Source organism: Phalaenopsis equestris, unplaced genomic scaffold (genome assembly GCF_001263595.1).
Source record: "Phalaenopsis equestris unplaced genomic scaffold, ASM126359v1 Scaffold000422, whole genome shotgun sequence".
Taxonomy (NCBI): domain Eukaryota; kingdom Viridiplantae; phylum Streptophyta; class Magnoliopsida; order Asparagales; family Orchidaceae; genus Phalaenopsis; species Phalaenopsis equestris.
In genome coordinates this window covers 415263-428600 of record NW_018164863.1, presented here as the reverse complement: position 1 = coordinate 428600, position 13338 = coordinate 415263, and the positions used below count along the sequence as shown (strand labels likewise).

The following is a 13338-nucleotide window of genomic DNA, read 5'->3' as shown; positions in this document are numbered from 1 at the left end:
AATCTTGAAGAAGACATCTACAGAAGACATCTACATGCACCAACCTGAAGGGTTCGTGGTACAAGGAAAGGAAGAGTCAGTTTGCAGATTTTTGTAGAGTTTGTATGGCCTGAAGCAAGCTCCTAGACAGTGGTACAAGATATTTGATAATTTCATACACAGTGCAGGGTAAAACAGATGTCAGGCAGATCAATGTTGTTATGTCAGGTATTTTGAAAATTCTTATGTCATCCTACTGTTGTATGTGGATGATATGTTTATTGCAGGTGCTAGTATTGAGGAGATCAATAATCTGAAGGAGCAGATGTCAGAGCACTTTGCAATGAAGGATTTGGGAGCTGCAAAGCAAATCCTTGGTATGAGAATTGTCAGAGATAGAGTCAGAGGCAGGTTGAGACTCTCTTAGGCTGAGTACGTAAAAAAGGTACTTAGCAGGTTTTATATGGATAAGGTCAAACCAGTTGGCACACCCTTGGGAAGTCACTTGAAACTAACTCAGCAAGAATCAGTGAATCAGTCACCCAAGTCAGAGGAGGAACGAGATTACATGAGTAAGGTTCCTTATGCTTCAGCTATTGGTTCACTTATGTATACTATGGTTTGCACCAAACTTGATATTGCTCATGCAGTGGGAGTCGTTAGCAGATACATGAGTAATCCTGGAAAGGAACATTGGGAAGCAGTGAAGTGGATCTTGAGATACCTAAGAGGCTCTGCAGAAACTTTTTTGTGTTTCTCATGAAAGAGTTCAGAGGTACGGGGCTATGTTGATGCTGATCTAACTGGAGACATTGATACTAGAAGAAGTACTACAGGTTATATTTACACTATTGGTGGCACTGCAGTATCATGGGGCTCTAATCTGCAGAAGATAGTTTCGTTGTCTACTACAGCAGTTAAGTACATAGAAGTGTCAGAGGCTGCAAAGGAGATGATATGACTACAGAGCTACTTGAAAGAATTGGGCAAGAAGGATCAAAAGAGCATTCTCTGCAGTGACAGTCAGAGCGCTATATTCCTTGCCAGGAATCCAGCATTTCAGTCCAGAACAAAGCACATTCAGATCAGGTAGGTATCACTTCATACGTTCATACGATCATTGTTGGATGACGGACAGTTGATGCTTGAGAAAATTTGTAAAAGTCAGAACCCTGCTGATATGTTGACAAAGGGTGTTACTTTGGAGAAACTGAAGTTTTGCACAACTTCAGTTGGTCTTCTAGCTTGAAGACATGGGTTTTGAGTTGCAGAGGTGGAGGATTCATGTTTGAAGAATGACGCCATCAGTATAGGATTCAGTTTGAGGAAGGAGACGTTGTGGCAGGTGTATCGGTCTCCAAGTGGGAGATTGTTAGACACGGGAGATCGCTCCCCCATTCGCAATCGCGATCTCCCGGGCCCGAACCCGCCTTCCCGCTCCCGATGTTAGCAAAACTTTTTCCCGCCTCCCTCAATTTCGCGAATCGGCGCCCGATCCCGCTCCCGATCGCAAAGAGTCGCGTCCCTTCGCCAGAAACCGCTCCCTCCTCTATTTCGCGAAGCGAAGTATCCCTTCGCTTCCTTTCTCTTCGTGATAAAAGGAGAGGCTCTCCTTCAGATCTGGTGGATACGAAGTCACGGTGTTCTTCTTTGATTTTCTTTTGGATAGAGAAAAGTTTCCTCGGGGCAGAGGAAGAGAAGTGCAAGAAGTAGTTCCTTGCGGCAGAAGGAAGAAGAAAGAAGAAGATTGTTCTCTCTATACTTCTTCGTGGTGGCTTGTGACAGATGATAAATTGGGTTTATTTCTCTTGTACGTGTTTCTTCTTCGGTGTATCTCGGTGTAGAGAGGGAAGAACAGAGAGAGCAACGAAGAGTGAGAGGTTCCTCTTGTAAGTCGAGGTGATCGACTGGTGTAAATTCCTTAATTAGCAAAATCCTCTGCAACTCCGTGGATGTAGACAATTTGCCGAACTACGTAAATCTGTGTGTTCTTTTGGTATGAATTTTCTCGTGTAATTTTATTCGCTTCGTCGTCGATCGTTTTAAATTTCAAATATATCACAACAACAAGCGGGAGAGAAGAGTTCTGTCAAGGAGCCCCGACGAGCGGGAGGAGAGGTTGAATTGTATAAACGAAATGTCCAGGGAGTCGTTACGCGAAGCATATGCGGGGAATTAATTAGGCGCGACTTACATAAGCGAAGAACAAATTGGCAAATTGTAATACCTAATTATGCCCAATTATTGTGAAATTAAAAGATGAATTTAAAATTTAAAATTTTAACATTCAAAATCAAGTGAGCTGGGGTGATTAGCCCATGTTCAGACCGGCTTGGCCCGGATTGAACCTGGGTCGACCCCGGACCCACACCCGCAAATTAAAAAAAATGTACATCGATTTTTATGTTGACTGCTCGCGTGCGGAACAATAACAATGTGAGTGTCCTTACTAGCTAAAATCTACGTATCGGACGCGTCTGTTTCGTCATCCGGGGTTGTTCGGGCGAGTTCACCAACGGTCGGGCCAAAAAATGTGTCAAATTGTAGTGTCCGCGAGTGCTCGAGTCACGAAGGGTTTACTTAAGGCCGTCTGATCCTATGGGAACTCATTTTTTGTCCCTCTACATGTTAGTCCTTAGCCCTTGCAACTAAAAGTCGAGTGCTTGGGACCGAGTGCTTGCTTGGGACTATTCATGCGAGATCTGCACAAAAATGAGTGAAGATGTGGCTCGAAGTTCTATGGGAGGTGAGCTTCATTACTAGTCTGCTATGATGGTCAACAAGAAACTCCTAAAGCTAGATCCTGAGTTCTAGGCGTAGGAGACTAAGATCTCACTGAAAATGAGGTCAACAGATACATAATCATAAAATTCAAATTTTCAAACACTACCGTTGTCAGCACTTTTAATCAAGGGAAGAAGAGTTGGCTTCCAATAAAATCTTTCAAGCGCTCAAATCCAAAGACAAATCCATTGAATGATTACCTTACGCAAATTGTGGAAGTCATAAGAGTCATGTCAAGGCATCACAAGTATGGCTCAGTTGACAATCGACACTTGTAACACAAGAAAGGCAAGACTGACAAACACTTTCTTCTCACCTTCAAGCCTTCCTCTCCACCTTTATTCTCTATTTTCACATAATCAACTTGCTCAAAAGGTCTGACAAAGGACTCAAAGTGCCATTTCCTACAACCAACTTCACGAGTCTTTGAGAAAATGATTTTGCCGTGGACATTTTGAATGTACTTCAAGCCCACTAGATTCATGAAAGCTTGGCTTTGAGGCTCCCTAACAAAGGGTAGTTAGTTTCTGAACTTTACACCCCACTAACACTACATGTCTGTCAACCACTTCCAAAATGGCATCATATAATCATTTTTAAGTGTTGGTGAATAGCGTTTGTGATTGTCTCTCATTGTTAGTAGCTCAACTTTTTCTAAATGTCACTACCATTCTCACACTTTCAACACCTTTTATGTAATAAAGAAATCACCACCCCTTTGCTTGAACTTGGTCCGAATGTCATCACCATTCTCCTCATTTTCACTACCTTTTATGTATAGGAATCCCTACACCTTGGTTCGTGAATTTTTTAATACAATTCTAGCAACTGAGGCATGGTGAGACTATATTTTATTTATTCGCTGGCCACAATGCCATAACCATTTTTGAGAAGGACCTTTAGACTTGTAACTTATCTATCAACCTCAGAAAGGACATAAGAATTCCAACCAACTTAGAAATATTTTGAAATCAATAATGGAGCCCGATAAACTGGATGACAAATTAATCAAGATCACAAAAGACTTCCAAAATCATTCTAGCTCCACGTGATCAAGCCTTAGTTTCTAGCTTACAAATTTTATTGGGATGGCCTAGGATAGTGCTTGGGTTAAAGGAGAAAATCTCAACTGCCTAGGCATCTCATTTTTGCTAAAAATTGACCATAATGGTAGTGTTCTTGAGGCTTAACTCACAAGTTGTCTACTCGGCACTCAATGACACTCATAATGTTAGGACTAATATTCTTTAGAATTAAAGGGATAATGCTACCAAAACTCATACAAGTGGCAATAGTTGGTCTTTGGATAAAAATAACTCCAGATATAATGTGCAATGCCACTTAGGCGGCTCAAAATGCATCTCAAAAAAAGTGCCAAAATATATGGCCAAAATTTTTTAAGTCCAAAATTTTTTAAAGCACTGCTAGCTTGCAGCATAAAAGAATACAATTTTACACAAGGAAGTCGGCTCTCTTCCACCAAGGATCTCACAACAACCACGCCCAACGCATGCATTTGAGCAAACAACTAGTCATAACTTCAACAGCCCATCACCGGCGTGAAAACAACTAGAATTAAAGATTTTTTACAAAAATGTCCAAGACAGCAGCTGAAAACATGAGAATGCAGTATCTTCATAGCACAAAGAAATTAAATTCCAAAATGTAGGCAAGGTAAAACGATAGTCCAAATACATAAACTATTCAAAATATGTTCTCTAAAAATTAACACAATACACTATTACAGAAGAAAAAAAAAAAGAGTATATGGTGAGTATATGGTACCTTGAAGCATGGGAGAATCAGGGGAGTTTTCTGTTGGTCCTATGGTCATGTGCGCAAAAGGAGCATTCCCAACAAAATAAGTATGATCAAGCCCACCAAGTATGGATTTCAATGCGGATTCGGCACACTAACACAGAAAAAAAAATATATCAATGGTAGAAACTTTTTAAGGCTAATCCTGTTGCAACAAATTTCATTAAGAAAATTATCATCACCCTCATCTTTTAAAAAATGTAACAATAAAAATTAAGTTATGGTACATGAGTTGTTTAAATCTTACCAATCTCATTGTATCTTCATTTTCATAAACTTTTTCTGGAAAATGCCAAACAGGTTTCTTGCTAGGAGCTCCAAATGTGCTACCATATAGGAGAAGATATAATCTTCTATCAAGAGCTCTCTTTAATGACCTCAACAGAAAAGCAGAAAGAAAAATACTAAGAAACAACAGTAATGAACAAAAGCGAGACGAAACTAAAAACAGGCTATTGAAGTCATAAGTCCGCTGAAATGTAGCATTTTATTTTTTATTAAATCATATAATCTAAAGGATATTATATGAGAAACATTATTACATGGTTCAAGCTCCCAAGGAAAAAAACAATTGTATACCCAGAGGTTTGCTGAAACCATTGTTGCCTCCCCTCTCAAGTTGATGGTCCCAGATGGAATCGTCAATATGTTGCAGAACTAGTGAAATCTAGTTGTAGAAAAGGTCTTCACAAAAATATATGTCGGTTGATCCTAAGTATTGACACAGAGTACTCATATTTCCTTAGCGAATGTGATGTCGGATGAAAATATAATCTAGTTCAGCGTGATTAATGTAGAATGAAATACAGAGTTGTTAGCCAGTACCATGGCATATATGTTATACAATTAAAATATGTAGGATGAAGTATTGGGACATTGAATTCCTCTTGAAGATGGATAAGCAAATGACACATACTGTGGCAGCTGTTGAGCCCAGTGTTCTGCTTATGAAGATGATCAAGCTATAGCATATATATTTTGACACTCCATGAGATGAAAGGGTTACTAAGAAATGAGCAAAATCCTGTATGAGAATTTCAAGCTTGTGGGATCTCCAACCTAATCGGAATTCAAGTATACGGATAAGGTTAAATCCCTTTTCTAAGTTGGTAGGTTGATAGTGGAGATTCCCAATATGTAACCAATTAGATGTTTGAGAAGTTGAAAGTGACAAATGAGGAATTATGTGTGTTAACAGAGTTGATTGACAGAAATGAGTAATTGTTAAATATTAAAAAATGCCAAGAAGATGTTTGTATAACTTGGGATTGTCAAAAAGAATTGTTGGTTCTACGGTGGTCACCTGCTTTGATGGCAGTGGGATTAAGAGCAAGTATATAGTTGGTTATTCTTAATTTTTAGAATATATAATAATGTCTTGAAAAATAATCCGGTGCTGGCAGTACATGAATAAAGACGAAGGAAATGAGGCCTATATAACTTGGGATTGTCGAAAAGAATTGTTTAGTCTAAGGTGGTCCCCTGCTCTGATGGCAGAGGATTAAGAGCAAGCATATAGTTGGTTATTCTTAAATTTTAGAGTATATCATGAAAATATCTGTCTTGTCTTGAAATTATAATTCTGGCAGTCAATGAATAATGACGAAAGAAATGAGGTCTATATAATTCATGATAATGGTGGAGTTGAAGTTTTAAATGAGAGCTGAAATGGCAATGCTATCATTTCTTGAAAGAAGTATGTCACTGACACACATTAACAGGCATATTTGGATGTGATCATGATGGTATATGATGATTAACTGATCAACTATACAACAACAACAACATCAACAATAGCAAGACTTTATCCTACAAAGTGGGGCTGGCTACATGAATCGTTTTTGTCCATTGTGTCCTATTAAGTGTCATTTTTATTTAATTCTAATTAATTCTAATAGATTAAGATTATTTTTAACACAATATACCCAAGTCATTTTAAGACAATCTCTGTCTTTCTTAACAAGAGTCGAATCTAAAGCATCTACTCTCCTAACTGGACAAATTGAAAAAATATAGGTTATTTTATTTTGAATTTTTATATTTGAGAGAGAATTCGAAAATATATAAAATAGGGTGCTCCTTTTATAAATAGCAATATTTTGAGTTTTATATTTAATTGCCCCTAAAATTTAATGTTTACAAACAACAAAAACAACAATCCTCTATCCCACTAAGTGGGGTTAACTACATGAATCCATTTTCTCCATTGTATCCTATTGAGTATCACATTTTCATTTAATTCTAATACATTAAGATCATTTTTATACAATATGCCCAAGTCGTTTTGGATCTACCTCTGCATGTCTTAACATAAGTAGAATCTAAAACATCTACTCTCGTAACTGGATCATCAGATGGTTGATGTTTAATATGATCAAACCATCTAAGATGACTCTCTCTAATCTTGTCGGCCACTGGAGCTACAACAACCCTTTCACGGATAGATTCATTTCGCATTTTGTCTATAAATGCCAAGCCACTCATCCACTTAAGCATTCTCATCTCAGCAACACTTAACTTTGTTTTATGTTTCTGTTTTAAAGGCCAACATTTTGCGCCATAGAGCATTGCAGGTCTCACCACCATCTTATAAAATTTTCCTTATTTTTCTATCACACAATAGACCCAATGCATTTCTTAACTTCAACCAACCAACTTGAATTTTAATAATAGCATCCCCATCTATTTCACCATCATATTGAATAATAGACTCGAGATATCTAAAATGATCAAATCTTCAAAATAGTTTCACATTTTAATTGAGATATCATCATGTCTTATTGATTTTACACCCTTGGTATTCTTTAAAGCCTCATCAACTTCATGTTTACTAATGCGACGTAAAAATTAAAAAAAAAATTATTGTTATTAATGATATTAAGATCACTAAGGTCAATCATATTTTCAGAAACTTTATTAAAGGTTTATGAAAATAGCTAACCCGTCTATATTGAATATCTTCCTATAAGAAAAGTACCTTTAATTTTCATTTTTAATACAGTTTACTTGAAATTAAATCTTTATTTTTTTTTCTTTTTGTTGCAATGGGGTTTAAAGAATAAATTTAGCACCATTACTTTGGATAATAATTCATCAAATGATGCAGCCGCTAGAAATTTGAAATGATTATTTACTACAAGGTATGGTTTTCTCATTAAAGTTGATATGGTTTTCTCATTAAAGTTGATTTCATTCATGTTTTTTGCGTTGCTTATATTTTAAACTTGAGGGTAAAAGTTAAGTTGAAAGAAATTGATAAATTAATTTAAAATGTTAGAGACTAAATCATATTTATAAAACGATCCCCGAGTCGCTTGCATAAATTTTAGTATTGCGAGATAGATTGGTTTGCCTACAACAAAGTCATTATGCATGAATGTGTCAACAGATTGGAACTCTGCATCAAAATGTTAGACTTTACATGTTATTATAAAGTTGTTTTTCCTGAATATATTTTGCGAGATCTTAATTATGCATGATTGTCATCTGGGGATGATTGGAATCAATTTGATTAGATGAAAAGAATTGCTTCATATTTTTCATCGAACAACTGAGATTTTTTTTAGTACAAATTATCCTACAGCAAATAGACTTCTTTCAAATTTCACACTCATTAAAAAAATATTGGAAAAAAGAATGTTTATCTAATGCTCATTTTATATCTAACATGACAACAATCATTAAGTCAAATTTTGATAAGTATTAAAAAGATTGTTCTATGTTATTGTCAATTGCTTGTATTTTGGATATTAAAATGAAATTGCTTGTCATCAACTATTAATGTCGAATGAAAAGATAGCGTGAAATAAAAATCTTTTGATATATATTCTTATTATGTTACTGATAGACAACATATTGGCAAAGAGGTTAGTGAAGTCTCTACCTCTAGCTCTCAAGTTGGGGCATCAATCACAACACAACGTAAAAGCACACTTGATGATTTGGCTGGATTATATGGTTTCATAAATTCAACCGGACTTCTACTTCTACAGAAGTCTGACCTCGAGTTATACTTAAAAGAACTTTGTGCTAAATGTCCTTATTCATAGTTTCATATTTTAGAGTGGTGGAAAATATCAGCCATGAAATACAAAACTTTCAAAAATGACAAGATATTTTCACAATACCAATCACAACAGTTGTCTCTGAGTCAATATTTAGTGCTGAAGGTTGTGTGTTTAATGATTATAGGAGCTCAATTCAACCTAAAAAATTGGATTTCTTAGTGTGGAGTGGTAATTGGATTAGAGCAACGTAGAAATCATCGAAAGACCTTTTGGTAAAATTTATGTTATTAATTATTATACATTTCTTATTATCTATTGCATTTGTCTTTTTTTAAATTTATATAAGTGTATGATCTTCTTTTGCAACTTCAGTTTGATATTCCTGCAGAAGAAAATTTAAATGTGTGAGTTCTAGAAAGCTTGAGCGTGGGATCTCAAATTTCATAGAGTAATTCCAACAAAGTGATAATTAATATTTGATTAATCGGGACGGTAAGTCTTTTTATTTCAGTTTGACATTCTAAGAACATTGAATGAACTCTAATATTCAATGGATTATGGACTAAATTTTATTACTTACTCTAACCCCTGATTATAGATTATTTTTTGCTCTCTTGTTCCCATATTATTGTATTATTGGTAATGAATGACACTTGATTCTTTTATTTTAACAATGAATGGATGATTTTTCTTTTCTTTTTCTTTTTCTTTTTTTTTTTTTTTTTTTTGCTCCAAATTCTCAAATTAGAAATTTAAAGAAAGAGGAATAATGGTGGTGTTGGTGGGGGGTACTACCCATTACGAAGGAAGTAATCTTCTTATAGTTAGGAAGATGTGGTTTGTTTCTTGGAGATAAGCTCAATGTATTGAGAAGAATAAAAGGTAACAAAGAGGAGTTATTTAGCTAGAGACTCTAATATCATGAAGAAATTGGTGAATGGGTAGAAACAGGAGAGTTACTTAGATAGCGCATAAAGACACAGCAGCGGGAAACTTTTTCATTTACTTCTGAAATCATATAATAGCACAATGTTGCATTATATAGACTAAAAGAGTATTTTGGTATCAAGGAGAGTGAATTGGTATGTGTTAACAATCAGGATTGATATGACTGTTATCATCCAATTGGTCTAATTGATTAATAGTGAGTACCTGTACCTGTGCTTATTGCTAAATAGTTGCTGAAACCTTAGTTAACTTCCACAACATATTTCTTGAAATTTTCATAAATTTAGATGGATTTACGATGTTGTTCAATGTTATAATAGTTAGCAAGCTTCGAGAACATGTGAATTTCAAATCACCTCTTTCAAATAGAACTGCCATTTTTATTTTGGAAAGAAAAAGTATATTTTTCACTGAAACTACTCTTATATCAATGCATGGCTACCTTAAACATGTCTGCATATAAAATTTGTAGGCATGAAATTTTACAGAAGCCAATATGAACTAGCCCTGGGGAAGAGATGTTCTAAGGCCTACATATATTATAGTAGGGTGTGCCAAAATTAAAATTAACCCTTACAGTCTTTGGAGAAGGTTACTTAAGATGGAGGGTCAACGAAGAGCAAAACCAAGCCTTGTTGGTTACTATAGCCCTAAAGCTACCCCCTTTTAAATTTCATATTAGGGTTATGGCATGGAGCGAGATTTTGGACATTGATTCGATAGGAAGTGTTAGGGGAATGTTAGAAAATATGCTAGAGTTTTGGTGGAGATCCAAAAAGTTTATGGATGTGTATAAGCCGCTAGGCCAAAATATGATCAAAATGCCTAGTTAGAACTAGTATTTGTAAAAAGGTGTTCGACATGCGCTTCAAACTTAGGCACACAAAAAAATTTCTTGAGGCTTGTGGCTTGCGCCTTTTATGTTTGAGACATACTTCAAAGCATGCTTAGAGGTTTTCGAGGCGGCACCTTCATCAAGTTATGTTAGAAAATATGCTAGAGTTTTGGTGGAGATCCAAAAAGTTTATGGATGTGTATAAGCTGCTAGGCCAAAATATGATCAAAATGCCTAGTTAGAACTAGTATTTGTAAAAAGGTGTTCGACATGCGCTTCAAAATTAGGCACACAAAAAAAATTCTTGAGGCTTGAGGCTTGAGGCTTGAGGCTTGTGGCTTGCGCCTTTTATGTTTGAGACATACTTCAAAGCTTGCTTAGAGGTTTTCGAGGCGGCACCTTCATCAAGTTATGTAAAAAAATATATATTATATTATATCATTGATATAAATTATATCATATTGCACTTTTATCTAAAATATCTAATACAATGAAAAAAATATATATTATATTATATCATTGATATAAATTATATCATATTGCACTTTTATCTAAAATATCTAATACAATGCCTAAAAAATGTCAAAAGATAAATTGAGTCTGATTATTTTTATATTATTAGATTATTATTTATTTTAAATTATATTTGATGAAATGTTAATTGATATAGAAAATAAGAAGAAAAATATAATGATCGAAAAAAATTAAAAATGTCAATAAGATAGAATAGGATGGATGCCAATAAAATAGAATATGATGGTAACAAAATCATCACATATGATGATTTAACTAGAGATGATGAAAAGAAAATGTTGATCAATATAGTGTATTTAAATTTTAAACGATTGCTTACTCTGAATCCCGGTTCAAATTTTTATTTTATATCAAGAATTAAAATTGAGATTTGTATTTTATATTTTAATGATAATAAATCAGATCAACAAATCAATAATTTATATCATATTTATGAATAATTTTTAGATTTATGAGTTTTTTTTTTTTTTTTGAGATTTATGTCACTATCCACCTCAAGGCTTATACCTCATCTCACTAAGGCAAAACACATCAATTCTTGAGCTCCCCTATTCTTAAACCTTGGACCTAATTTAGACTAGTCTTGAATATTGGATTAAAGGAAGGTCCTAATGGTATATTATGAGCTGGAAAAGCTTAAAAGTGTAAGAAAAAAGTATGGTGTTAAACCTAGAGCAGTTGGTGAAGATCTAAGGGATTTAAATGGTTATAGAGTGAGCTTACTAGAAGCCTTCTTTGGCCTATTGTTTATGGAGCAAGGTATGGCTTGTTTGATCGCTGAGGGGGCTATAGAAAAGTCTTGAACGATGATAGAGATGTATGGGAAGATGTTAGTATGATTATAGCAGATGGAAGAAAAAAGATCAGCAATTACCTAAAATAATAACTAGTTCTTCCACAAAAAGGAGCTAAAAGGGTGGACTCGGCTGCCAAGCACACGAGCTAAATAAATAACTTCTCTTTTTTATCAAAATCCCAAGCTCTTTTTCTCATTCATTCCAAAAATATATAAGCTATAACATCAGGTTTTACAATTAAAAAATTCAAAAAAAAGAATAACAGATTAGAGATATCAAATAAAAGAATAAAATAAGAAAATAAACGTGTACCACTACACAATTTTCTCCCTACAGGAGGTGGACAACCACTACACATACCAACAATATCTAATGCTAATTAGGGACACGATAAATACAATTTAAGGGCCTCTGACATGGATGAAATGATTGAAAATTCAAAAATTAAAAAAAATTAAATTTTCAAAAATCAAATCATATTTACAAATTTGGTAGTTTTCAAATCTACACTTGTCATCTTGCATGGTTGATGGTATCTCTTAGCCCTAGAATTGAACCTTTGATCTTGATCATATGATGAGCCAATTATAATTAGCTTGATATTCTCAATCATAATAACAATATCATCATAGTATCATATAAGCTTGATCTTATTCAAAGCCAATGTGGAGGGTTATAAAATTAACACACAATCCCATTCAAAATGTTTATTTTTCATAGAAAAAGTAAGACGTCGTAATAAACATCGAAAACTTCTAAAAAATAAAAGAACAAAAAGAAAAGTACTCGAAGGAAAAGAACGAGATTAGGGATTACTATATATATATATATATATATATACAACAAAGCCTTAATCCCACTATGTGGGGTCGGCTACATGAATCCTTTTTCTCCATTGCGTCCTATTTAGTGTCAAATTTTCATTTAGCTCTAATAAATTAAGATCATTTTTTATACAATAAGCCAAAGTCATTCTCGGTCTACCTTTGCCTTTCTTAACATAAGTGAAATCTAAAACATCTACTCGGATCATCGGATCATCAGATGGTCGACATTTAATGTGACCAAACCATCTAAAACGACTCTCTCTAATTTTGTATCACTAGAGCTACACCAACTAGAGCTACACCAACCCTATCACGAATATATTCATTTCTCATTTTGTCTCTAAGTTCATCCCCATTCATCCACCTAATCATTCTCATCTCGGCAACACTTAACTTAATACTATGCTTCTCTTTTAAAGGCCAACATTCAGCGCCATAGAGCATTTCAGGTCTCGCCACCATATTATAAAATTTTCCTTTCAATCTAATCGGAACTTTTCTATCACACAAAAGGCCGAAGCATTCCTCTATTTCAACCAACCAACTTGAATTCTACTATTAACATCTCCATCTATATCACCATCGCTTTGAAAAATTGACCAAAGAGATCTAAACCATTCACACCTTTTAATAATTTTATCACCAAAAGTTACACTTCTGTCAATAGAGCTACTACTAAAATTACATTTATGTATTCAGTTTTAGTTCTACTCAAATGAAGGCCTTTAGACTCCAATGTAGACCTCCATAATTCAAGTTTTTCCTGAGGATTTTTCGCGCGTCTTAGCCACGAGAAGGATATCATCAGT

At 34.7% G+C, this 13338-nt stretch overlaps 1 protein-coding gene across 3 annotated transcripts in view; it reads right to left on the bottom strand.

Moving 5' to 3' along the window:
• Positions 1 to 13338, bottom strand: part of LOC110027288 (39S ribosomal protein L46, mitochondrial) — a 29275-nt gene that overhangs the window by 11953 nt on the left and 3984 nt on the right. For 2 of the 3 annotated variants that reach the window (XM_020728643.1, XM_020728642.1), the window contains exons 4-5: positions 4829 to 4958; positions 4549 to 4675 (exon numbers count right to left, since the gene is read on the bottom strand). In XM_020728643.1, coding sequence (XP_020584302.1) covers positions 4549 to 4675; positions 4829 to 4958 — 257 coding nt within the window. The remainder of the gene's footprint in view (positions 1 to 4548; positions 4676 to 4828; positions 4959 to 13338) is intronic. The other variant, XM_020728644.1, reaches the window with a different exon arrangement.